The sequence below is a fragment of the Lepidochelys kempii genome, chromosome 5, assembly GCF_965140265.1.
Source record: "Lepidochelys kempii isolate rLepKem1 chromosome 5, rLepKem1.hap2, whole genome shotgun sequence".
Lineage (NCBI taxonomy): Eukaryota > Metazoa > Chordata > Testudines > Cheloniidae > Lepidochelys > Lepidochelys kempii.
Window position 1 is genome coordinate 4,685,140 of NC_133260.1, and position 25,050 is coordinate 4,710,189.

Here is a 25,050-nt window from a genome sequence, read left to right on the forward strand (position 1 = left end):
GGAGAACCATACCTTTTGTCCCACTGATCAGATGGGCCCTTGGTATCAATACTGGTCTGCATACAGTCTGCTCTTGCTTTGACCAGCTATTCTTTCACTTGTTTCTGAGCCCGAGAAATCCACTGTACTAGGGCTGAGACAACTGGGTTGGGAGAGGATGGGGGTAAGTGCAGGTGGAATCGGGGGTGATACCCATAGTTGATAAAAAATGGAGCTTTGACCCTACAACAATGCAGACCATGTGGCTATGCAACCTCTGGGTAAGGGAGACGTGAGGACCAATTATACTGGCAATGAGTGATGTAATGTCACGGATACTGCTTGAGGATTTGACTGGGGATGGTAAGTGCAGAAAAGACATGTGCGGACCCCCAGCAGGCACGAGGCCTTGCGCCAGAACCAGGCCATGAACTGACACCCTTGGTAGGAGGTGATGCACTCTGAAAGGCCGTGGAGGCGGACGGGATCGCTAATCCATAGCTGGGCTGTCTCTTCAGCAGAAAGGAAGCCTGTGCAGGGGATGAAGTGGGCCATTTTGGTAAAGTAGCCCCCTACTGTCAAGACTGTTGTAAATTTGTTGGATTCCGGTAATTCTCCGGTAAAGTGCTGCACAAGGTTGAGATGGAGCGTCCAAGGGCCCAGTCTAATGCTTGCCCGGACGGCAGGCTGATAACCAGAATCACCTTTCTATAACCAGTAGTGTGGAACTGAGAAAGGCATCACGAACAGGAGGTGGCACTGGTTTGTAAAACCCCGGCATCGCTGGTAATTACCACCAAACTTTTCTGGCAGATGCGTCGTGTAACAGGGCTGCGTGAGCCATGTCTGGAGTGCAGCTTTTTCAGCATGCAACTGTCTGACTTGCTCCTGCAATAGCTGGTTATGCGAGGTCAGCTGGATGACCTGGGCCTGCAGGGCTTGGTTGTCCACCTGAAGGCGGGCGGACCACTCAAGTGGGCCCAGTGCTCCTGAAGGGTTAGCCAAGTCCATTCTGCTGTGACCAGCTCCAGGCTCACTCCTGTGAGCTAAGTGGTCCATTCAAATGGTCATGGCCAGATTGTTGGCAGTCTGACTTAGTGGTTGGAGCAGGGGTCGGGAGACAGGCTGGGTCAGATACTAGGAGATCAGAGTTCAAGACAGACCAGAGGGCAGACTGAGGCAGGTGTCAGGAAGGGTCAGGTTACCAGGAAATCAGAAACAGGCAGTAGCAGCATGTAGCGCAAGGAAAGCAGTCCTAAGCAGAGTAAACCTAGTTGCATGGGCAACTTCCTGTTCCTATGCTTGCTTTAAATAGAAGCAAGGAACCCATCAGAACCCTCAGAGCTCCACCAATCAGATCCCAGGACTGAAGTCCTAGGTTGGAGTAAAGCTTCTAGTTTTGGTGATTAATAGCCCATCATGGGGTAGCAGGCTGGAATTTACAAGCTCTTAAGCACCCTGTGGATTGAGGTTTGAGACCTGTGGTCCCTGACAATATATTCCTGGAGCTTGTTCATTGCATAAGCCATTCAGAAATTCCACAGGGAAAAGAAACTGTTGCCAATCTCTGTCCAATGCTCTTCCAGGAATACCCAACAACAGTAGTATGTTAATTTAATAATCTTAGAGCACTTCACAATCATTAGTGAAGTAAGCCTCAAATGCTTCCCTTAAAGGAGGGAAGTACCATTATCCCCATTTTACAGATGAGACTCAGAGCAGTTGAGTAATTTGGCCCAAGATCACACAGGAAGTCTGTATCAGAGCTGGAAATTGAACCCAGGAGCTCCGACTCCTAGTCCTGGACCTTAATCAGACTGCATCAACTAGCCAATCAGATCTTTGCTGTCATTCCCACAACTGTTGCTTTTGGTAGGGAATCATAGAAGATTAGGGTTGGAAGAGACCTCAGGATGTCAACTAGTCCAACCCCCGAATGATAAGGTCCCAGCCAGTGAAACCCACTGATCTAACTGCAGACCTTCTGCACAACATTTCAGGGACAGAGCAGAGCCGCCTAGTGGCTCAATATTCCAGAGACAGGCTAGGATTACGGGGAACACCCTCATGAAACACACGTTCTGATGTTTCATGAAGTTTGCTGGAGTGATTTTGCCTATTTCTAACTAACTGACAGTACTATCACTGTGCCCAACTCCACCAATATGAAAGAGATGAGGCAGATAAATGCCCCGAAATTGAATTCTTCCATCGATCTACCTACCACCTCTCAGGGCAGTGGGTTACCTATGCCAACAGGAGAACCCTTATAAAGAAATTTCTTTCCTTCCCTGAGGATGTAGCTCTAAAGCTTTAAGCTTCTATGTATCTTAAGGTTATCCAGTTGACTGTGAAATAAAAGACACTGAAATCCTCAAGCAAGAAGCCATTTTTTATTTTGTGCCAACGCGAAGAGAAGTATTGAGGTTTTTGGGACAAACTGCCAAACCTCTTTTCCTAAATTGCACCCTCAAAAGGAAAAATTAGTTGAGTTGCTGAGCAAGTTGAGGCCCTTCCCAATCACTTCCTGGATTTCACAAATCTGAACTCTTTAGCTAATCATTTCCTAAAAGGGTGATTTTTTTTGTAGTGGAGGGAAAAATTGAAAGAGACAGGCTAGGTCCATTTTACAGTGAGCTCTCTCATTAACGGTGGGTGTTCTGTGCAAAGAATCACACTAGATTCTGGCAGCTTCAAAGCAACCTGGTGGAAGACAACCCCTCCCCCTAAGAGACCACTGATCTGCATGCAGCCTGTTTACCAATGCTGCATGCAGGACACAGGGTTTGGTGCTCAGAGAGGTGTGGGCTGTCCCTGTTCACTTCAAGTAGTTTAATACTAAAACTCAATGACAAGTTAAAGGCTCACACTGGAACTATTACACTGTTGATCATTAACAACCTCTTCTTTTTATGCCTAACTCATTATTATAACACTGTTGTTTGCAGTGTTGATGCAGCCGTGTTGGTCTCAGAACATGAAAGAGACAAGGTGGGGGAGGTAATATCTTTCCTTGGACCAACTTCTGTTGGCGAGAGAGAAGTTTTCAACCTATGCAGAGCTCTTCTTCAGGTCTGGGTCTTCCCAACAGAAGTTGGTCCAATAAAAGATATAATAATGAGAGAGACAAGGTGGCTGAGGTCATAAGCAATAATATATCAAGTGCACTATTGAACTTTACAAATAATTTGCTTCAATTTGGCAAGGGAGAAAATATCACAGCATAACATTTACCTTAACTAAAGTCCATGATACAATCCGCCCATCTGAAGAGATGGAGAAGAAGTTCAAATTATTGTCCAGGTCATCCTTCTGCCATTTGACCTAAAAAAGCCCAAACACAACACCTATGGTTGGCATGGAAGCACTCAGCAGGGGATAACTACAGAGCACTCAAATGAATGTGTTTCCTTTCAGTTGAAGCATTCCACATTTAGCACTACCCCCACAGGCACCCCCCCCCCCGCAGATGACTTGGGGATGAAGAGGTTAAAGGGAGCCTGATGGTGTGGACTTTGGTTCTATTTACACTCACCTGTTTTTCCTAGACAAGTTTATGAGCAGCCAACATCATACAGTATTTCAAACTTTTTAGCAGCCCCCCTCTCTCTCTGTCACTCTTGTGACTAGTTCTTTCCAGCTGTGACATCAGAAGAAGATTCTAGTCATCCAGATCAGACTTGCCACAGAAGTGATACAGAAGAGGTTCTTCTGCACACTGAAACCCTCTGCCACTCTTCCCCTCCCAACCCTGCGATCCAATCCATGCAGACAGAGCCCTGCACCCTGCACCCAGGCTCTGTAGATTTCAATGGGACTCCATGTGGACAACCTTTTACAACCCCACAGAATCCAGCTGAAGTCAATGGGATGCAGGCGTCCGCCTGTACAGCTTAAACTGCAGGGCGGGGGCCTAAGGGATTGTTAAGAAAGCGCTGGTGTTTTAGATCTGCTTGAACAATCAGGCGCTTTGCTTATAAGCTCACCAGGATACGGCCTGTGCTGTCTACATCTCTACAGAACCTATCAGCAGCAGGTTTTGGACACAGCCACAATTTCATAAAATTATGGAAAAATTCTAGGGCTAGAGTCACAAAAGGACTTAGGCACCTAATTGCCACTTCAGGTGCCTAAATCGCAGCATCAGTCCCCACAAAACCCCCACTCAGCTGCCCCCAAATGCTGGAGGTGTCTAAACTGCCTTAGTGCCTGAATTTTTGCAGTAAAGGTTCTGCAGGTGCCCAAGTTTCTGCTTCTGTGCATGTACACTGAAACCCCGGGCCAGTCACCCGGGCACCTAAACTGCAGAGTGATGCCCAGTCCAGGGGAACACAGGCATTCCTCTGCTCAGCTCACCTGCGGGGCCTGGGCCAGTAGGCGTGCGCTAAACCAGCTTACCAGACCGGGTCCTGCACAAGAGCTCACCGAAAACAGCTGGAGGGGGAGGAGCTCCCTCATCACTTGTAGCCCAAGGATTAGCATCCTCACCAGCCCCTGCTCACTATTCAAATGTCCCACGATGCACAAACACCACGACTGATTTATCTGGAGCTTTTCCTTGCGTTACTGCCCTTGCTCTACCTGTACCTGGGTGGGAGGACTTCAGTGCCTGGGCCGCTTTGCAAGCATTAAGTTCAAGTTCAAGAAATACATGTAAGAATCAAGACATCTTTCAGTGTATGGCAGGAGATTCAAATTATTGGTATTGGTAACAGTGTATTGCTGTTGATGGGCTGGCTGCAGCTCCTGTTGAAGTCAATAGGAGCATTGCAATAGATGTCAATGAAAACAGGATGGGGCCTTGTGTGGTGTCTACTGGGACATTTGTATTCATGGAATGGGAGTCAGCCCTGTGCAGAGGGCCAGCAGGGGGACCCATGGGGCATAAGTGGTGCCTAAGCCTTGCACTAAAGGAAATTTCACCCTTCAAAAAAAGGGTAAAGTCCCTCCACTACTTCAGAGCATTTATCTGCCTCCTAAGAAGATTTGCCTTTTGAATGTGACTGCTCAGTGACAGAGATTAGAACAAGGATAAATGTTTTGAGATTTATAAGAGACATTTCAGTGAGACCAAAAGCACCAAGATTGATCCAATTTTCTGATCCTGAAATCCAATAAGACTGAAGAGTAAAGGATGACCTGTCACAACATCTGCCCACATACAGTTCTGTGGGCATCTATCAGCAGAGCAAGGGCACCATAACTGACAAAGATTGCTCCTATGATTTCAACGGTGTATTTGTCTCTGTCCAAGTACCACAGTCGATCTATTTCTCTAAACATCATGCATTAAAAATTAATCTGCTTATCACAGAGCATACCAAATACTTTCTACGACAATCTATGTACGTGGCATCTATTTCCAAAAAGGAAGCTGTATTCTCAATATTGTAATTATGGGTACTTGGTTTTTTGGTATTGCTCCCTTGGGGGAAAAAGTGTTGATCTTGTGGAAAAAAAAAAGTTGTTTGTATTATGAAGCCCTATAGAGCAAGAAAACTAAGCAAGAGACTCACTGAAGAGAAATTAATCCTCAAGTGAAAAACACTCTGTTCTGAGGAACTAAAAATGAAAGTTGAGGAAATCCATTTGAGCATATTTTGATATGCTCCCTGTATGGCCATGAGATGTGATTGAAAACTGAGTAGCAGGCTTATAACTCCCTTGGACCAGAAGGTCTATCGTATGAGCAGCAATTATTACAGGCCACAGGCAGTACGTGCCAGGCTGCTCTGTTCTAGTTTGCATCAATGGAATGGCACACTGTGATATACCCAAAAATAAAAGTGCTAATTACGTTAGAGTCACTTCTTTTCAGTGGTATGTACCAACCGTGCTGTTTTGCAAGGCATAAAAATTGCTGAGAGCATCCATTTCAGATCCATCTGCCTAGGGCAGCACCCATGGATGACAATGGTTGTCAGCGTCGGATACTCCCTTTGTTAGACCCCTTCATCTAACGCTAAGGAAGATGAGCCAGCTCCGTTGTCAACACTGTTACAGGAAGTGTGATTGAGAGTACGTGCTACCTGGTCTCTGTCACGCTCTCTGTCATGGTGGCTTCGTCTATGCAAGCAACTAAGCTGTTCTCTGAATTAGTGAAGGGGTGGCAAGGCAAGCTGGTTGCTGACAGCCTTAAAAAAAAAGAATCAGGTCCAAGGTATCTAAAGTTGGGCACCTAAAATGGAGGTATCCCAAATTAAATGCTGCTTTTGAAAATGGAGCCTAAGCTTTAACTTCTCATCATATAACAAGCTCTTCTTCATTTGTCCAACCCATTGGGGTAATCCCCCTGCTCCCTTAACTCGGGTACACCTTCTTCAACCCATCTCCTCCTCAAAGGCCTGGGAAAACAGATAAGCCTTTAAGGCCAATTGACTCGGATCAAAGTAGGGGAAGCAACATCCTGAGTCGAGATCTCCTCATCGAAAATACCTGCCACCAAAGTACTACGGCCTAAACAAGGGGGTCATTCGCTCCAGAGCCTCGGTGCAGGATCACACTGGGAGAGAATGGTTTCTAAGGTAGCCAAGATGAAAAACAGTTGGAATTTGTAGATCAAAAACAACTTGAATTGTATCTGAAAGTAAAGTGCAGATCACAGATGTGTTGTACTCCTTACAAGAATCAGCACTAACGACTTGTCTACAGGGGGTTGCTCAGAAAAGTTAACCTGAATTAACTTTTCAAGTGGATTACTTAAACCAAATTAAGGCCACTTTAATTCTGAAAAAGAGCACCCAGATAGGGGTTTAATGAATCCACTTTAAATTTGCAGCTTTCGTTAATTCAGATTGACTTTTCTAAGTATCCCTGTGTAGACAAGTTGGTCTACACTGAAAAGTTAGGTTGACCCAGCTACATTGGCTTAATGTAGCTAAGCTACCCTAACTCCCAGTTTAGGCAGCGCTAGTTCAATGGAAGAATTCTTCCGTTAACCTAACTGCTGCCTCTCGGGGAGATGGACTACCTACAGTGACAGGAAAACCCCTCCCGCACCATAGTGAGTATCAACAATGAAGTGCTACAGCAGCACAGCTGCTGTAGTGGTTTAAGTGTAGACATGGCCCGAGCAAGTGAGCAGCTACATTACGTGCTGGCTGAAGTTTCATGGAGTCTCCAGACACAGCCCTAGCTATTTGTGCGCTGTACATAGTCCAATCTGGAGCTGACCAACAGATCAATTTCCTTCCATTATTTCAAGCTGTAACCCCTTGCCCCAACCTATACAACATCGCACCGGCCCTGGTGTTTGCACACTTTGAATACTGTTGGGCATATGGAGGGCCAAATTCTGTCCTCAGATGAGCACCAGCACCTCCCACTGAAGCTCGTCAGAATTTTGGAAAGCAGAATTTGGCACTTGGCTCTTTTAATCTTCCTTCATAACTCAATACCTTCAACTCCTTTTGATACAGGAGGGCCAGGGAGCCGTGGTAGAGGGGAACTATATAAACCCTAGGCGAATTAAGGCGTGGTTCCCTATAGACTAGGGAGGGTTGCTACAGGTTAATTGGAGCACCTGTAATCAATTAATCTCTGCCAGGAACCTAATAAAACCCCCTGCTTCAGGCAGTTAGAGGATGGATAGACTCCCCACCAGTGTCTAGAGACTGAGGGTAAGAAACCCGCAGGGGTTGAGAGGGGCTGGGATTCAGATCGAGAAGCAAACCCAGACTCCTCCCCTGCTTCCCTCCTCTACCACCTTCCTGGGCCACTAGCGGGGCCTTCGGCACCCAAGAGCAGGAGCAAGGGGTGGCATATTAGCCCCCTCCCCAAGAAAAGCGCAGGACCCACCATATGAACATCGGCCATCTTGTCACAGCCTTCACTGGTTTTAGCAGGGGGAGGAGGAATTGCTGCTCCCTGAATCCCATAAACTTTTGCCAGTTTCATTTACAGCCTTCATGATTCTTGAACAAAATTGCCTGTCTGTTCCCTCTTTTGCTGGGGGTTTGTGAACATGAAATAAACTTCCTTTCATTAGCTGCATCCCTGCTGGGTGTGTCATAGCAATCATTTTACTAGCACACAAGGTGTCTAGGTATGTGCCGAGAAGTTAATTCCTTATATAAGCATGTGATAATGATCCAGGATTTTGGCAGCATGATAATATACACAAAGGTTCACTTACGACATGGGTAACAAGGAAGAACCACATCTGAAGTGTTTGCAGAATTCTTTGCTACCACATGCAAAAAAATTTGCCTCCTGAGATAAAAATCACGATAATTTGCATTATGGTAGCACCTGGGAGCCCTTGTTGTGCACCAGCCCCTCACTGTGCTGGGTGCTGTAAAAAACACATCCATTTTGTACAAATTTCATCAAGGATTTATTGCTTTTTTTCCTTATTTATGTAAATGGATACAGTGAGCTGTAGCTCACAAAAGCTTATGCTCAAATAAATTCCTTAGTCTCTAAGGTGCCACAAGTACTCCTTTTCTTTTTGTGAAGTATTTTTAAAGTAATTCATAATAAAAACAATGTCTGGTTTGTGGCAGAGAGAAGAAATGGAGACATTTGTACTGTGACCTCTCCAAATCTTTCACCCTTTAAAATGATTTTGGGGTTCATTTTTGTATCTTTTAAAACTTCCCCTTGTTTTCAACCCAGACAGTTCAGGAGAACTTGAGCGTGAAATTGCCTAAAACCTGACCGTAAACAAAACCAAAACTGAACAGGCAGCTCAAAGAAATGCAAAGTGTTGAGTAAACAAGTAGAATAAATGCACAAGAGTTGATGAGATTTTTAAAATTATTCAGCATTACTGAGTAAGATGTTATTAGTAACAGAAGCAAGGAAACGTGTTTGTTTTTTCTTTTTAACGTGCTCTTTAACCTATTTTTGAGCAATGCATAAATAGTCTGTGGAACTTATTGCCACAAGCTGCAGTTGAGCCAAGAGCCTACCAGAATTCCAAAAGGATTGAATATTTATACAGATAATGAGAATATCAAAAGTTACATTTGATAGGATAAAAGGAAAATAGAGGGTATAAACCTTCATCCTCACCAAGGTTAGCAAGTCACTTCCCCTATGAACAGATTATTCTCTAATCTGTTAGAAGGATACTAGCACCTTCCTCTGAAGAAGCTGCTATTGGCTACTTCTGGAGACAGGATACCAGACTAGGCAGACCACTTGTCTGAACCGGTATGAAAATTCCTATCATCCTGACAGCGTCCCTTTACAAGGAATGGTGAGCAAGTTTAGCATTTGTTAAATTTAAGGATGTTTGCTGCTAGCTTCATTAAAACATAATTGGCCACATTTTTTCCTGGTATGTCTGACTTCAATCCTTTGCAGGCAGCCACTATGATACTTCCCCTCCACAGTTCTGCCAATGCCCCTCAATCTCTAGGAGAACACCTGTTAGACATGAACCTCTCTCGCAGAACTTTGCAATCATGACAAGCTGTGTGGCATGCCTCTTGACCTGCCAAGGCCCTAAATGTAGGACAATGCATGACAGGGACACACTGAGGAAAACAAAGATTATTCATGCAGGAAATCTAAAATGCTGTGCCATTCCTTCCTATGATATCAATAACTCTTTTCTATATGCTCAGCTTCATAAGTCTTTATTTCTGCTCTAAATTTTCAACAGTAGAAGTGAGAGGGTACCAAATTTAGGTTAAGTTTGGGACTAAAATGAGGGACATGCCTCGCTATGAGACACGTTACACAGTGGGTTTGGGATAAAGGAAAAGGCTGTGATGAGACCAACTGTCTCATTTTGACTCTGAACCTAAGGAAAGACTTTAAAATGTTGTGATAGTTTATTGAAGATTTCTAATTCCACAACATTAGGTCACAATATCTCATTAAGTCTCAGAGAGATGGCTGGGTCACATCATTACTCAGAATATCATCCCCACTACTACATGTGGTTTTGGAGGTAGGAACCCTGTCAGGTCATGGTATAGACAGTATGAACAAAAGCAGATGAAATATAATGGCTAATGTTGCCACAACCAGGTATTGGCCATGAAACCTCTGCAAATAAAACTGACTTGAATTTGTTCACAAGTGTCCCTAATGGAAATCTGATATTTTTAAGCTACCTCATTCTTTGTCCCTACCTTTGGGCCTCAGAAAATAAATAGTTTCCTAGCTTCAGAAATGGATGTTTTATCCAATGTAAAATTTGGTTTAACCTAGCATGAATTGCCTCGTATCATGTTTAACCACATTGTGACTGCTTTGTTCACTCACTAGACTAGACTTCAATAGACTTCTTTGTACAGTAAATAGGTCTTATGACTCTGAATGGAGACTGATGGAGCGATGCATATATAAATAATTAATCTGATTTACATAACTCCAAAAACATATGCAATGGAAAAATATTCCTACAGTGAAAATCTAGATACCCTTTTAAATGCAAATGTTTTCAGCTATGACATTAATCCGCAGATGAGAGAACAGATTGGCAGAGCAGAATTCTCGGATGCGCTGCCGTCGTTTATCGAAGCACACATTAATGGTTTACTGTAAAATTAAGAGACATGACAGAATGGATCCACTCAGTGTGTTTATAAAGTAAACATTCTCCCACTTTAGTAACCATTCAACAGAGGCTGTCTGCTGTGAATGCCTCTTCCACTATATGAACCAGCTTTAGACTCCAGAATTTACTTATCTTTCCTCTCTACTTCTTGATGAATGTACAAACATCCAAAGGTCTTATTATCTCCCAGTCAACTTGTGCTTTCTTCATCTGTCTAGCAGATTTAATACACCCCTTTGAGATCCAAAGGTCCAATGCTATCTAAAGTACGTTTAGGAACTCATTCAAACGTCTTGTCCTTAACAGATGTCCTTTGCATCCATGGCTTTCCTTGTCATAAACATCCCAGATAAAGAGGGCCAGGGTGGCTCATGGATTTGGTAAAGGGACACAAGAGCACCTGGCCTTTGGAGAGAGTGGTGAATTGGTGCAGTGGGCATGTGGGGTTGCCACCTTTCCAATTTTTCAAAACCAGATACTACACGCCCCCCTGCCACTCATTCCCCCCTTCCATTGTTACTCCCTCACCTCGCCCCTCCCCGCGATCCCCCAGGACTCAGCTGCTGCCTACAGAGCCAGGCTGGGAGGAGCTGACACAGAGCCTGCCTGCCCAGTCATGGCACAGAGAGCAGAAGGTGAGGGTTGATCCCTGGAGCAAGGGGACATAGAGAGACAGGGCCCCGGGAGGCTGAGAAACCCCACCAGGCCATCACGGGCAGCGAGCCCGGCCACCGGCTCTGCTCCTCAAACGTTGCACAGTCAGAATCCCTCCCCCTGGTGGCACCGGTACCTGTCTCACCACCGGAGCCAGAAGCCAGTTCCTCACATTAATCTTCTCTCCAGCAGCCGAGCTCTTTCAGCAGCTGCTGCTCTTCCTGCCCTCCCGCCGGTGGAGGCCGGTTACTGTGGTGACCGGATTTTTGGTGTCCAGTCAGCAGTACTGACTGGATCCTGCACAGGTCCACTTTTGACCGGACTTCCCGGTGAAAACTGGACACCTGGCAACCCTAAGCTGCCGTGGTGGAATAGGGTGGTAAAATTGGATGACTATATGGAATTCAAAAGGCTGAAGTCAGAACCAACTGCCCTCTCAGGCTTGTTTAATACCTACGCAATGTGGAGGACACAGTAAGGACATGGTTGCAGCCGTTATCTTTGAATTTCTCTGGCTTGGTGAATTTATGCTCTACTCTGCTGTAAGGGTGGGCACTAAGATGAATGAAGCTCAAAAGGAGGCTGGGCAGAGCGTGCTAGGAGTCCAGCCAGCAAAGCAGGGAGCCAGGTAGGTTTGCTAGGCATCCAGTTTTCGACCGGAATGCCCGGTTGAAAAGGGACCCTGGTGGCTCCGCTTGGCACCGGTGCCCGGGCCATTAAAAGTCCGGTTGGTGGTGGAGCAGGGGCCTGGGGCTAAGGCAGGCTCCCTGTCTGCCCTAGCTCTGTGTGGCTCCCAGAAGTGGCCACCAGGTCCCTGCGGCCCCTACGCACAGCAGTGGCCAGGGAAGCTCCACACACTGCCCTCGCCCCGAGTTGATACTAGTTGATGCAGATGATACTAAACTGGGAGGAGTGGTAGATACGCTGGAGGGGAGGGATAGGATACAGAAGGACCTAGACAAATTGGAGGATTGGGCCAAAAGAAATCTGAGGTTCAATAAGGATAAGTGCAGGGTCCTGCACTTACGACGGAAGAACCCAATGCACAGCTACAGACTAGGGACCGAATGGCTAGGCAGCAGTTCTGCGGAAAAGGACCTCGGGGTGACAGTGGACGAGAAGCTGGATATGAGTCAGCAGTGTGCCCTTGTTGCCAAGAAGGCCAATGGCATTTTGGGATGTATAAGTAGGGGCATAGTGAGCAGATCGAAGGACGTGATCGTCCCCCTCTATTCGACATTGGTGAGGCCTCATCTGGAGTACTGTGTCCAGTTTTGGGCCCCACACTACAAGAAGGATGTGGATAAATTGGAGAGAGTCCAGCGAAGGGCAACAAAAATGATTAGGGGTCTAGAACACATGAGTTATGAGGAGAGGCTGAGGGAGCTGGGATTGTTTAGCCTGCAGAAGAGAAGAATGAGGGGGGATTTGATAGCTGCTTTCAACTACCTGAGAGGTGGTTCCAGAGAGGATGGTTCTAGACTATTCTCAGTGGTAGCAGATGACAGAACGAGGAGTAATGGTCTCAAGTTGCAGTGGGGGAGGTTCAGGTTGGATATTAGGAAAAAACTTTTTCACTAGGAGGGTGGTGAAACACTGGAATGCGTTACCTAGGGAGGTGGTAGAATCTCCTTCCTTAGACGTTTTTAAGGTCAGGCTTGACAAAGCCCTGGCTGGGATGATTTAGTTGGGGATTGGTCCTGCTTCGAGCGGGGGTGGGACTAGATGACCTCCTGAGGTCCCTTCCAACCCTGAGATTCTATGATTCTATGAGTTCCGGTTCTGCAGCTCCCATTGGCCGGGAACCGCGACCAATGGGAGATGTGGGGGGCGGTGCCTGTGAGCACAAAGGCAGCGGGCACTGTGCAGAGTCACCTGGCCGCCCATGCACCTAGTGGCCGCAGAGACCTGGTGGCCATTTCCTCGGAGCCGCAGTAATTGCCACGGGGACCCCGCACACACACACACACACACCCACACACTCGCCCCCCCCCCGGCCCAGCCCGGAGTCCCCTCCTGCACCCCAAACCCCTCATCCCCAGCCCCACTCCCAGACGGAGCCCTCACCCCAAATGCGTGCCAGAGCCCCCTCCTACATCCCAAACCCCTCATCACCGGTCCCACCCCAGAGCCTGCACCCCCAGCCCAGAGTCCATACCCCCTCCCACACCCCGGTGAAAGTGAGTCAGGGTGGGGTAGAGTGAGCAATGGAGGGAGGGGGAAACAGAACGAGCGGGGGACGGGGCCTCAGAGAAGGGGCGGGGCATGGGCAGGGGTGTTCAGTGTTGTGTGATTAGGAAGTTGGCAACCCTAGAACCAGGAGGGGGAGATTTTCAGCATGCTGCTTCAATAGCCTGAGGTACCAGCACTAAGCTATGGAGGAGCAGAAAAGGAGCAGGAGCTGAGAACGAAGAGGGACCACTGTGTCCCAGCGAGTGGGAGATCTGTCACCAGCTGTCTTACTGAGGCTGTCAGCTGTTTGGTTGCTGGGCATGGCGTTCTTCGATGGGTTTATTCTCACGTAGAGGCAGCCAGTGTTTTCTCCTTTCTTAAGCTCAGCCGGTGTCAGAGGGCAGCAGCCCCTCGCACGGACACTAAATTACAAATGCCGCCGCTGGTTTCAGTATCAGGCAGCAAAAAGGCTCTGCTACAAGCCTTTCCGCAGTTTGCTTCTCTGCAGCTCTTGCAAGCTCTCTGCCAGCCAGCAACAAAGGTAGCACAGACCTCTGCTCTGCCAGCTCAGCCGTGGCCAAGGCGGGGTGCTTAAAAGAGGACACCAGTACTGAGATTGTTCCAGGGGGTTATTTTGAGGACTCAGGGTGGAGTGAATGCCATTATCACCGTTAGCTTGAGGAGAACGTTTCTTCAAAGAATACTTCTCTCTCAGTGGTAGCACCAGTGGATTCTTCGCTGTCTGCATCGTTCTGAGAGTCCCAGAGACTGATCCTCGTCTCTCGGACCCCAGGAGTAACTCCACTGAAACCAAGTGTAATGGTCCTCACTCAGGTCTGGTTGGGGAGCAAGCCCTGACTGCCAAGGTCGTTGTGGGGAGGGGAGCCCAGGCCCTCCCACTCCACCAGGCTCCAACCCAGGACCCTTTGGGCTGCCAGTAGTCTGGCAACCAAGGCTGCTTAAGGCTGTCTTCCCTGGGCCTCTTCCTCTCACCCTGCCCCAGCTTAGTCCACCTGGTGGGGAAATCCAAACCAAAAGAAATAAGAGTTACCAATGTCCAAGGTCCACAGGATACTTCCCTCTCTGGTTGTCACTCGGGTGGGTCCTCCCTTTCCGCAGGGAGCCCCGCTTCTTCAGGGCAGCTATGTCAGAGCCTTTAGACTTCCCGCTGCTGGAGCTGTGGGCTGCTAGTTTGCTCACCTCCAGCTCTGCCACCCACATGAGCAATTCCCAACCTTTTAATTCCTCCAGTAGATGGAGCATTTGTTGCAGGTGTGGCAGGGTAGGGTTGGCTGAGCCCCAAATAATCCCATAACCCCTTGTTGCCCTGTGTGGTGTTTGTACTCCCCATCACACCAAGTAATGATAGTATAAGACCCGCAGAAGCTAGGGCAGAATCAGCCCCACAGCATGGGTATATGCACATGCAGCACATACGTTTTTGATGGGAAAAGGACAGGAATTAAGGGTGGCGGGTGGACCTCCACTTCGGGGAAGCTAGCCCTGCAGCCCCACCCCTTTCACACAAGACCCCAGCCCCAAGGCAGGAGCTCTGATCCCCCCTGTACTGCTGTTCCCCCGTGGCCGGAGAAGCCCCAGACCGGACGCAACCCTGAGTTGCCCCCCACCGCTGCCAGAGGAGCCCCGGGCTGGCCTCAGACAGCTGACCAACCCGAGCCCTGGCTGAGCAGCCCTAGAAACGCCAGCCAGCTGGCCGACCCCAGCCCAGGGCCTGCCCAAGCAGCTGCAGCCACACCAGCTGGCCAGCTGACCCCAGCCCAGGGCCTGCACAAGCAGCCCCCGCCGGTCAACCCCAGCTCCAGCCGCCGGCCAACCCCAGCTGCGCCGGCCAGCCCACTAACCCCAGCCCCGGGCTGGAGAACGGGAAACACTGCGCCCCTGCCTCCCCCTACCAGCAGAAGAACACTGATCTTTTTATATATGCCATGCAGGTTCTGGGGCAGCTGAGGAGGTAGTATTTGCTACTCAGCTTCCTGGGTTCATCAGTAATCTCTCTGGAGTTCAGGGAGATACTGACGAACCCAGGAAACTGCATAGCAGATACTTCCACCTCAGCTGCCCTGGAATCTGCATAGCACATAATAATAAACAAAAACCAGCAACCCAGCATCCCCTTGAAGCAGCTCCAGCCTATTATACCTGCCACCCATGACAGCAATGAAATAGTGTTCCCTCTCTGACAGAGAACGTAGCTTTCAGGCCAGTGATATTGGACTAACACACAGGGAAGTGGCACTGAATTGAATAGAGAGAATCAGGGTGTTCTTGAGAGGGTAACATTCACCCCTCTGCTAACAGCAAGCTCAGGGTCCAGGCAGCCCTTAAGCTTGCAAAACTGTGATTTATCTAAGGGAAGCAGTGGCTCAGCTATAAACAGAGCGAGATAAGGTGGACCCCACTTTCAGTTTGTTTTCTTCCTGCTGGGATTTGGATGTTCTGGTTTGTGAGTGCACAGTATATTACTAAGAGCCTATTTGCTTATCCCCTCCTAGCACACCACACTTCCTACTGTATTGGCTTGGCTTATTAGTAGCTAAGGAGCAGGAACAGCAAGGAAACTGGAAACTACGCTCTCACTTATTTGCCCTTATCAGTGGTTGGGGCACTTATGGCATCCTAGATATGATATGCAGCTGACATCCTGTACAACAGAGGCCAGCACTGCTCTGATGTATTTAACCAATTGCAATTCCTGGCTCGCACGCCCAGTTCTGGCTCTGCTCAACAAACAGGAGTTCCAATTTACAGGCCAAATATTAAGTTTCACCCTCCGTGTGTAGGGATTGCACACGGTGCACAGCAGGGAAGGCTTGCATCCAAATCCTGGGGATGGCTGGTGCTATGGAAATCAGAGGCGGGGTCTTTAATGTGTTTGACAGAAAGCCCCGACCGTAGCAGAACCCTCCAGATTTGCATCACCAGCCGGGGGAGTCAGGTGGCTGGCCTGCCAGGTGCCGCATTGTGCCACCGGCACAGCACCAAGTGGAGGCTGTTCAGCACCTCACAGGATTCTGGCAGGGCAAAGGTTGTCTTGCGGTTCGAGAGAGGTTGGGGGGTGCAGCTGCACCAGCATCCACAGACTGTGTGGAGTTTCTCACCAGCTGAGGATCCGGCCCAGCCAGTTTGGCTGTCCTGTTTTGTTATTGTATCTAGAAAGCACTGCAAGCAGGTCACACTCCCATCTTATTTGTAAAAGACACACATGCGTGCTCTGGGTAAAGTTCAAACTTAATCCCTTCCTGAGGGTTCTTTTATTGTTAATTTTATATAACAAAGTTTCTGCCAAAGCTTGCACTTAGCTGGGTTCCCTACAGGATTCCTCTGTCCCTGCCTTGACTTCCCTCTCTTAGAGAAACATGCAAAACTTTTTGCATCCTAGGTTGGTGCTATTAAGACCTACCTGGTCTGACTGCCAGCATGACTCACGAGAATCTCTATGCAAGCTCCTAGAATCTGACCCTCCAGTATCCACTTCCACACTTTTAGATAGGAGCAGTCCTAAATTCAGGATTCCAAACATCCTTCCTTATAATCAAATGAATGAGTCACCTCATCCTCTGTCACCTTAAACTTTCAGGGTGAGATTTTCCAGCATCACAATCCCTGAAGGGGCTTTGAAAATCAGAGCCTCCAGAAATGTTACTACAGCTACTAAGTGAAGGGAAAAAGCTTACACCTAGAACATGAACGTTCATAAAGAAACCCAAGCTTGAAAAAGCCACAATCTGATAATTATCTGTACTTTAGGTCTTAAGTCAGAATGGACAGGGAGACAAAGCAGCACAAAACAAAAATCTATTGATCCAACAGTAGCCAGACCAGAAGAACGGCAGAAAGCCCAGCATTTGTTTGCAAGTAGAGAGGGAAAAAACCCATCAGAGCAGAACTCCCTTTTCAGATAAACGTTACATGATGTTCCAGGAAGGGTTATGGTGCTTTACAAGAGAATTCAGACTTGACAGAATGTGTATCCAAGTTGTGGTTTAAAAAAAAGCTACTGTACCAAGTACAAAATCTAAATCTCCAGGAGCTACGGCCTCACACTGCCTTGAGAAAATACAACATCCGAGCTAAAGCTCAGAGATCCTGTTCATTAACAGCAAAGACACTTAGGAGAAAAATTCTGGCACTTTACCTCATTTAACCATCAAGTGAAATGAGTCCAAAAGTGCTTTAAGAGAAGAAAATTTTGAAATCAAAATGCCGCAAAGTTTTTCTCGAAAGGTTCTATCTATTCATGTCCAGCGTTTTCTGTCATCTCTGGTTAGCTGGGACACTTCATCCCAACATGGTGAATGATTACCTCATACTCCTTTGTCACCTCTCGGCTGGGCTGTAACAATGCGATACCTGGCCAGGAAGCCTTAGGGAACTCCAGCTGGTACGGGATGTTGCAGCTCATCTCCTCAGCAACCCAGGCTCCTGTGAACACATCAGACCTGTCCTCTGCTCTCTACACTGGCTTCCCATTGAACATTGAATCAAGTTCAAGGTCTCAGTCCTTATCTTTAAAGTGCTCTACGTCCTAGGCCGAGGGTATTTAAAAGATAGACTGAAGCACTGGGATGGTCAACAACTTCACTCCTCTGGCCCAGCGGAACACTCTACAACAAGGTAAAGCTCATCTGTGTGGGAGATGGAACTTTCTCAGGGGCTGCTCTGAGACTGTGGCATGAGCTCTCTGAGGTTCATTCCAATCTTCCCCACCTTATGCTCCAAGACCTGCCTTTTCTAACACAGACATACAGCTGTGTGTGTGTACCTTCAAAACCAAAACGCTCCCCTGTACACACTTCTCTCTCAGCCATGTTGCTTCATACACTACTGGAAGGCGCTCAGATTCTATGGGGCAGTATAAAAACCTGTAGAGAATAGAATAGCTAATTAGTTCTGGAGGTAGCACTTACTGTTATGAGCAGTGCTGCCGTGAATGGCTTTAGTGGCACAGCCAGTCAACAGGAGAGCCAGGACTTGAACACTGATTTCCTGACACCCTTAGCCCCTAGTGCCTTAGCCCCAAGACCACCCTCCTTTAGCATGTGAATGCTCTCCTCATTCTTCAGCAGTTTTATGCACATGCCAGCAAAATCTCTGTGACAGGATACAGGGGCACTACCTGGTCCCCAGTACACAAGGGGTTAACTCCAGCTTCTCTTTCCCCCTTCTTTGACCAGGTGTTCAAGGCTAGGGCTGTAAGGAAAGCTGCTAAAGAGAGAGGAAGGGGAAAGCAGGACTCCCAGTGGGAGCTCTGAGATAAATCCTAGTCTGATGTTCTTTTTGCATATCTTACTCTGATTTGTTTATGTGGACTCTCTCCTGCTGAACAGTCCTTACCACCTGCTGCTAGCCCTGCTCCCTCATCCCAGCTGTTTACATCCACCTATCTGCCAGCTTTAAAGCCCACCCAAGAAGTCCTGTCTGCTTGAACTCCAGCTTACCGTTCTTTCCGGCTTTACTGATTTCAGATCTCTCATACTCTCCCCTCCTCTCCAAATTACTGTCTGCACAGGTCTCGCCCTCTTCAGTAAAGACCCCCTAGTAACACTAAGCTTTGGAAGTGGCAGTTAAATATATACAAAGGTTACTGTGGCTCGATGTGTCTGCAAAGTAACCATGGAGAACCTATAAACAGCTCTATTAACTGTAAGTGCACCTGGGGGAGAGCTGAGACCGTTCCCAGAATGCTAACCTTTATCTATTCACCTTGCTGCCAACCTTCTAACCTTTCCTTCTTCCCTTCTGTTTTCCCACCAAACTCCTCATCTCCTCATCATTATCTTCATAAATGATCTGGAGGATGGTGTGGATTGCACTCTCAGCAAATTTGCGGATGATACTAAAATGGGAGGAGTGGTAGATACGCTGGAGGGGAGGGATAGGATACAGAAGGACCTAGACAAATTGGAGGATTGGGCCAAAAGAAATCTGATGAGGTTCAATAAGGATAAGTGCAGGGTCCTGCACTTACGACGGAAGAACCCAATGCACAGCTACAGACTAGGGACCGAATGGCTAGGCAGCAGTTCTGCGGAAAAGGACCTAGGGGTGACAGTGGACGAGAAGCTGGATATGAGTCAGCAGTGTGCCCTTGTTGCCAAGAAGGCCAATGGCATTTTGGGATGTATAAGTAGGGGCATAGCGAGCAGATCGAGGGACGTGATCGTTCCCCTCTATTCGACATTGGTGAGGCCTCATCTGGAGTACTGTGTCCAGTTTTGGGCCCCACACTACAAGAAGGATGTGGATAAATTGGAGAGAGTCCAGCGAAGGGCAACAAAAATGATTAGGGGTCTGGAACACATGAGTTATGAGGAGAGGCTGAGGGAGCTGGGATTGTTTAGCCTGCAGAAGAGAAGAATGAGGGGGGATTTGATAGCTGCTTTCAACTACCTGAAAGGGGGTTCCAAAGAGGATGGCTCTAGACTGTTCTCAATGGTAGCAGATGACAGAACGAGGAGTAATGGTCTCAAGTTGCAGTGGGGGAGGTTTAGATTGGATATTAGGAAAAACTTTTTCACTAGGAGGGTGGTGAAACACTGGAATGCGTTACCTAGGGAGGTGGTAGAATCTCCTTCCTTAGAGGTTTTTAAGGTCAGGCTTGACAAAGCCCTGGCTGGGATGATTTAACTGGGAATTGGTCCTGCTTCGAGCAGGGGGTTGGACTAGATGACCTTCTGGGGTCCCTTCCAACCCTGATATTCTATGATTCTATGATTCCTCATGAGCCTGAAACTGAAGGAGCAAACTACTCTGCTGCTTCGGATCCTACCTCATAAACAGAAACCAGCCACAGAGGCCATTTGTCTGACTGGGTTTTAATGTGACAGATTTAGAAGGAAATTGCCAGTCATCAGAAGGGTAACAGTTACTTGGTGCGACAGTGGGTTATTGATGAAGCACCTATCCTACTCTTAAGCACAGTTAACACAACTGGCTCTAAGGAAGGTTGTTATTGTGCAGCTGTGCTCAGTGGGAGGCAGGGGGAGAGGAAAGGGGAACAATGGCACATGCTGATTGTGATCCTGTTTTGTAACTGAACCAATGTATTGACATCAGTGAAATAAGAGTGAACATCTTTTTAAAGGTTTCAGACTGGGAATGGCTTGGTGAGACACAAGATTCATTATAGAATCATGCAAGAACCAAGACAGAGCATAGAAACTAGAGATGCAAAAGCCCTTTTAGATCTTCTTGTCTTTGTCATTGTCACTGTAGGAACTTTGGCCCAGAACGTCAAAGGTAATTAGGCACCCACTTCCTATTGATTTCAAAGAGAGTTGATGCCTAAATATCACTGAGGATCTGAACTTTTCCCTATAATAGTCTCAAGTGTGTTTTTATTTCAGAGCCCTAAAAGATGGGGCTTCCACAATTCCTTTGGAGACACTACTGAAAAAGCTCCTACACCTCAGAGGTAGGCCATTTTCCCTGGTACTCTGCCCACATTTTCCTTTGGCAGATTTCATGCAGTTAAGAGTTTGCCTTGTCCTTTCCCCTCCTAAGTATTAGTATCTAGTTTAAATGGAATGGTATGTGTGACATATTATAAAGCCAGCATCACACCTAATCATAGAATCATAGAATCATAGAATATCAGGGTTGGAAGGGACCCCAGAAGGTCATCTAGTCCAACCCCCTGCTCAAAGCAGGACCAATTCCCAGTTAAATCATCCCAGCCAGGGCTTTGTCAAGCCTGACCTTAAAAACCTCTAAGGAAGGAGATTCTACCACCTCCCTAGGTAACGCATTCCAGTGTTTCACCACCCTCTTAGTGAAAAAGTTTTTCCTAATATCCAATCTAAACCTCCCCCACCTGTACTTTAACCTACAGTAGTTAAAGTACATATCTTTCCCCTGAAGAGTGGCTGGGCCCCTGTGTTTAGGCTGCCTCCCTGAGCCCTCATCAGATTTAATATGTGAAGTGGTTTTTTTAACTGGCAGCTCTGGAAACTCAAACTGGGTCCAAAAATTCAGCTGTGCTCTGTCGACCTAGTGAGCCCCCATTGAGACGTACTACAAACACAGTTGATTGAAGTGTCCACCTTTCTGCAGCGTGGGGTCAACATTCTGCAACTGGAACTTGGTTAACAATTGTGTTGACGAGCAAAGCAGAGTCAGAGACCAGCTGCCACAACGGTGCTCGCTCTGCATTGTTACCAGGAGTAGTACTAAAACCTTGGTTCTGATGCTAATGTATGATTAGAGCCATACACAGGTGGCAGCTTTGCTGAGTGCGAAGCTGTATTACAAGCCATTTTGCACAGTAGAAATACACTTTGCAGTTGCAAACAGCTTCTAAGATCAACCCCTTTTTCGCACGCTCAAGACTCCAAACTTTCCAAACCTTTGGAGCTGAACATGTGCATGAGTGATGTGTGCCTAAAGGTGAATTATTCTGGAAGGTTTGAGCAAAGTCCATTTAACTGCTTTGCAGGGACGGGAAAGTGACAAAACCACACTTTTTACCCACTATAAAAAAGTATAGCCATCATCTTTTTAAAAAGCCAGGGCCAAAGTAAAAACGGCTGAAGTCTGAAACTGCATGAGGAGAGAGAGTCCTTGCCAAGGAGAACATCCTCTTGGTGGGGTGACAGTACTGCTTGGGGAGGGTGCTCAGAGGGCATCTGCAGAGATGGTTAGCTCAGCCTATAGAACCTACACCATTTTTAAAAAGAAAAGGAGGACTTGTGGCACCTTAGAGACTAACCAATTTATTTGAGCATGAGCTTTCGTGAGCTACAGCTCACTTCATCGGATGCATACCGTGGAAACTGCAGCAGACTTTATATATACACAGAGAATGTGAAACAATACCTCCTCCCACCCCACTGTCCTGCTGGTAATAGCTTATCTAAAGTGATCATCAAGTTGGGCCATTTCCTGCACAAATCCAGGTTCTCTCACCCCCTCACCCCCCTCCCAAAAACCACACACACAAACTCACTATCCTGCTGGTAAGAGCTCTTACCAGCAGGATAGTGAGTTTGTGTGTGTGGTTTTTGGGAGGGGGGTGAGGGGGTGAGAGAACCTGGATTTGTGCAGGAAATGGCCCAACTTGATTATCATGCACATTGTGTAAAGAGTTGTCACTTTGGATGGGCTATCACCAGCAGGAGAGTGAATTTGTGTGGGGGGGTGGAGGGTGAGAAAACCTGGATTTGTGCTGGAAATGGCCCAACCTGATGATCACTTTAGATAAGCTATTACCAGCAGGACAGTGGGGTGGGAGGAGGTATTGTTTCACATTCTCTGTGTATATATAAAGTCTGCTGCAGTTTCCATGGTATGCATCCGATGAAGTGAGCTGTAGCTCACGAAAGCTCATGCTCAAATAAATTGGTTAGTCTCTAAGGTGCCACAAGTACTCCTTTTCTTTTTGTGAATACAGACTAACACGGCTGTTACTCTGAAACCAATACACCATTTTTGCATCACAGATTTTGCATTTAGGGACCAGACTCTGGCACTTACCCACAGGCTTGAGTAAAGGGGGATGCATACTCCTTAGAGAGCTTAGGCAAAGACAAGCACCCTGGAACTAGCCCTGAACTGGATACACAAAAGGGTGTTGACCTCTTGGATCATCATTGCCATTTAAATGGGTTTTTTGCCCCTAATCCTGCTCCAAGGTGCATTTTCTCTTTAGGCGTCTGTCCTCCAGTCACGACTCCTGCATACTCTCTCAAGCCAAACAATAACACCAATAAAGATGGGTAATTAGTGGCCTTGTCCCTCCCCCACCCAACCCATTCACCTCACATAAGATGTGAGCCTCAAGGTCTAATTAACATTAAATACCATTATCAAACATAAAAAGAAAAGGAGTACTTGTGGCACCTTAGAGACTAACCAATTTATTTGAGCATAAGCTTTCGTGAGCTACAGTTCACTTCATCGGATGCATCTGCTGAAGTGAGCTGTAGCTCACGAAAGCTCATGCTCAAATAAATTGGTTAGTCTCTAAGGTGCCACTAGTACTCCTTTTCTTTTTGCGAATACAGACTAACACGGCTGTTACTCTGAAACCTGTCAGGATAGCAGAAGTTACTGCAACATTGCAAAGTTAGAATCACAATGAGTCAGGACTTATAAGAGCCAAGGTTCCAACAGCTATGTTAATCTGGCTGCACTGCATAGATATTCTGTATGTCTATAGGTATATGTGTTTTCAATCCCTGTTTATGGTGATAAATCAGTGGCCTAATATGTTACTGGCCTTTGTGACTGAGCATGTAACCTGAACATTGCATTGACATAAACCAGAACTTTCTCATTTATATTGGAGTAGATAGAGCTCAATACATGGAAGAGTCTTTCTCAATATAAAGGAAGCCATTACTGTACACACCAGAAGCGTAGGGACCTGATGTTAAGCAAGCGAGTCTGTATTTTGTCATCTTAAGCAACAGAGTCAGAAAATTTTAGCCATAGATTTTTGCATGTAATGATGTGATAACACTAGCTTTGTTTTATGAAAATGCCTGTGATTCCTACGATAATACTAATTCCCTGAAGACTAAGTGATAAAAATGAGAGAACTGTCAGACTTTGTATTCTACTCCGAAGAACATTCACTTTCCACTTTCTCCCTCTATTACTAAAATACAGGCATTGTTTCAAAAAGAAAGAGCCAGTCAGCTCAGAGCAGAGGCTCAGAACAGCGCATCTTAATTTTTTGGCAGAATTCCCCATTGCCTTTCTAATGCTTATTTAAAAGTCATGGGCCAAACTCTGCAGTCCCTGCCAAGAGTAATGCCTCAGTAAGGACTGCAGGATTTGAGCCAAACAGAGAAATGGTACCCAACCTAGCTAAAGGCTTTTTAGAGGAACACGGGTGTCCTTAAATTACACTGGCGAAATGATAATACCTTTTAGTGCTGAAGGAGGATTAAGCAACAAGTGCTTCACTCAGATCAAAGGGCACTTAATGGCTCCCTTTCTCTCCAATGAGGAGATAACATTGCCACTGATACATGTCTGCAGTTCAGAGTCTCCCGTCTCCTGCGTGCACACAATCCATTCTCCTGATGGCTGTGCAATAAGCTAGCACCTCACTTGTCTTTATAATGCAGTTACTCACTCTGTCGAGTCCTACCCCAAGAATACAGATACTCTTCAGCAGAGCGGGACATACTGAAATGGCCCTTTGCACTTTGGAAACACAGTAACAAGAAAGCAGGCTGCTGGCGTGTCTCCCCAGCCCAGGAAGGTTAATCCAGGCCCAAAAGTCTGTACACACCCTTCCTTCAGAGCTAGGGTGACCAGACAGCAAATGTGAAAAATCGGGACAAGGGTGGGGGGTAATAGGAGCCTATATAAGAAAAAGACCCAAAAGTCGGGACAGTCCCTATAAAATTGGGACATCTGGTCACCCGATTCAGAGCACACTTTTAGTCTTCAGATACAAAACTCGTGGTGTAACACAAAGTTATTCCTCTGATCAAAGCAGGCAGCGGGGGCCCAGATGCCTTTCTCCCTTGCTTCTTCCCCACTGCTCCAGGACCCACCACAAGAGCCAGCTTGCTTCCTGTAGCTCTCCTCCAACTGAGCTCTCTCAGCCCTTTATAGGAAGCCTTCATCGGGAGGGAGCCTGTCAATCATTCTGAGAAGCGTATTATTTTACTTCGGCTCAGTTGTTGTTGTGGTAACAGCGAGTTCCAATAGCAGCAGGAAGGAGATGGTGATGGGGAACGTTCTCCCACTCTGTCTGT

At 47.0% G+C, this 25,050-nt stretch overlaps 1 protein-coding gene across 4 annotated transcripts in view; it reads right to left on the reverse strand.

The window, feature by feature from the left end:
• DNAI1 (dynein axonemal intermediate chain 1) overlaps positions 1-25,050 on the reverse strand; it is a 275,448-nt gene that overhangs the window by 135,988 nt on the left and 114,410 nt on the right. For 3 of the 4 annotated variants that reach the window (XR_012158825.1, XR_012158827.1, XM_073343359.1), the window contains one exon: positions 3,214-3,303. The exons of the other annotated variant lie outside the window; for it this stretch is intronic. Coding sequence is in view for 1 of the 3 variants with exons in the window: in XM_073343359.1 (XP_073199460.1) it covers positions 3,214-3,303 (90 nt within the window). In the remaining 2 variants the exon portion in view is untranslated. The remainder of the gene's footprint in view (positions 1-3,213; positions 3,304-25,050) is intronic. 4 annotated transcript variants of the gene reach the window in all.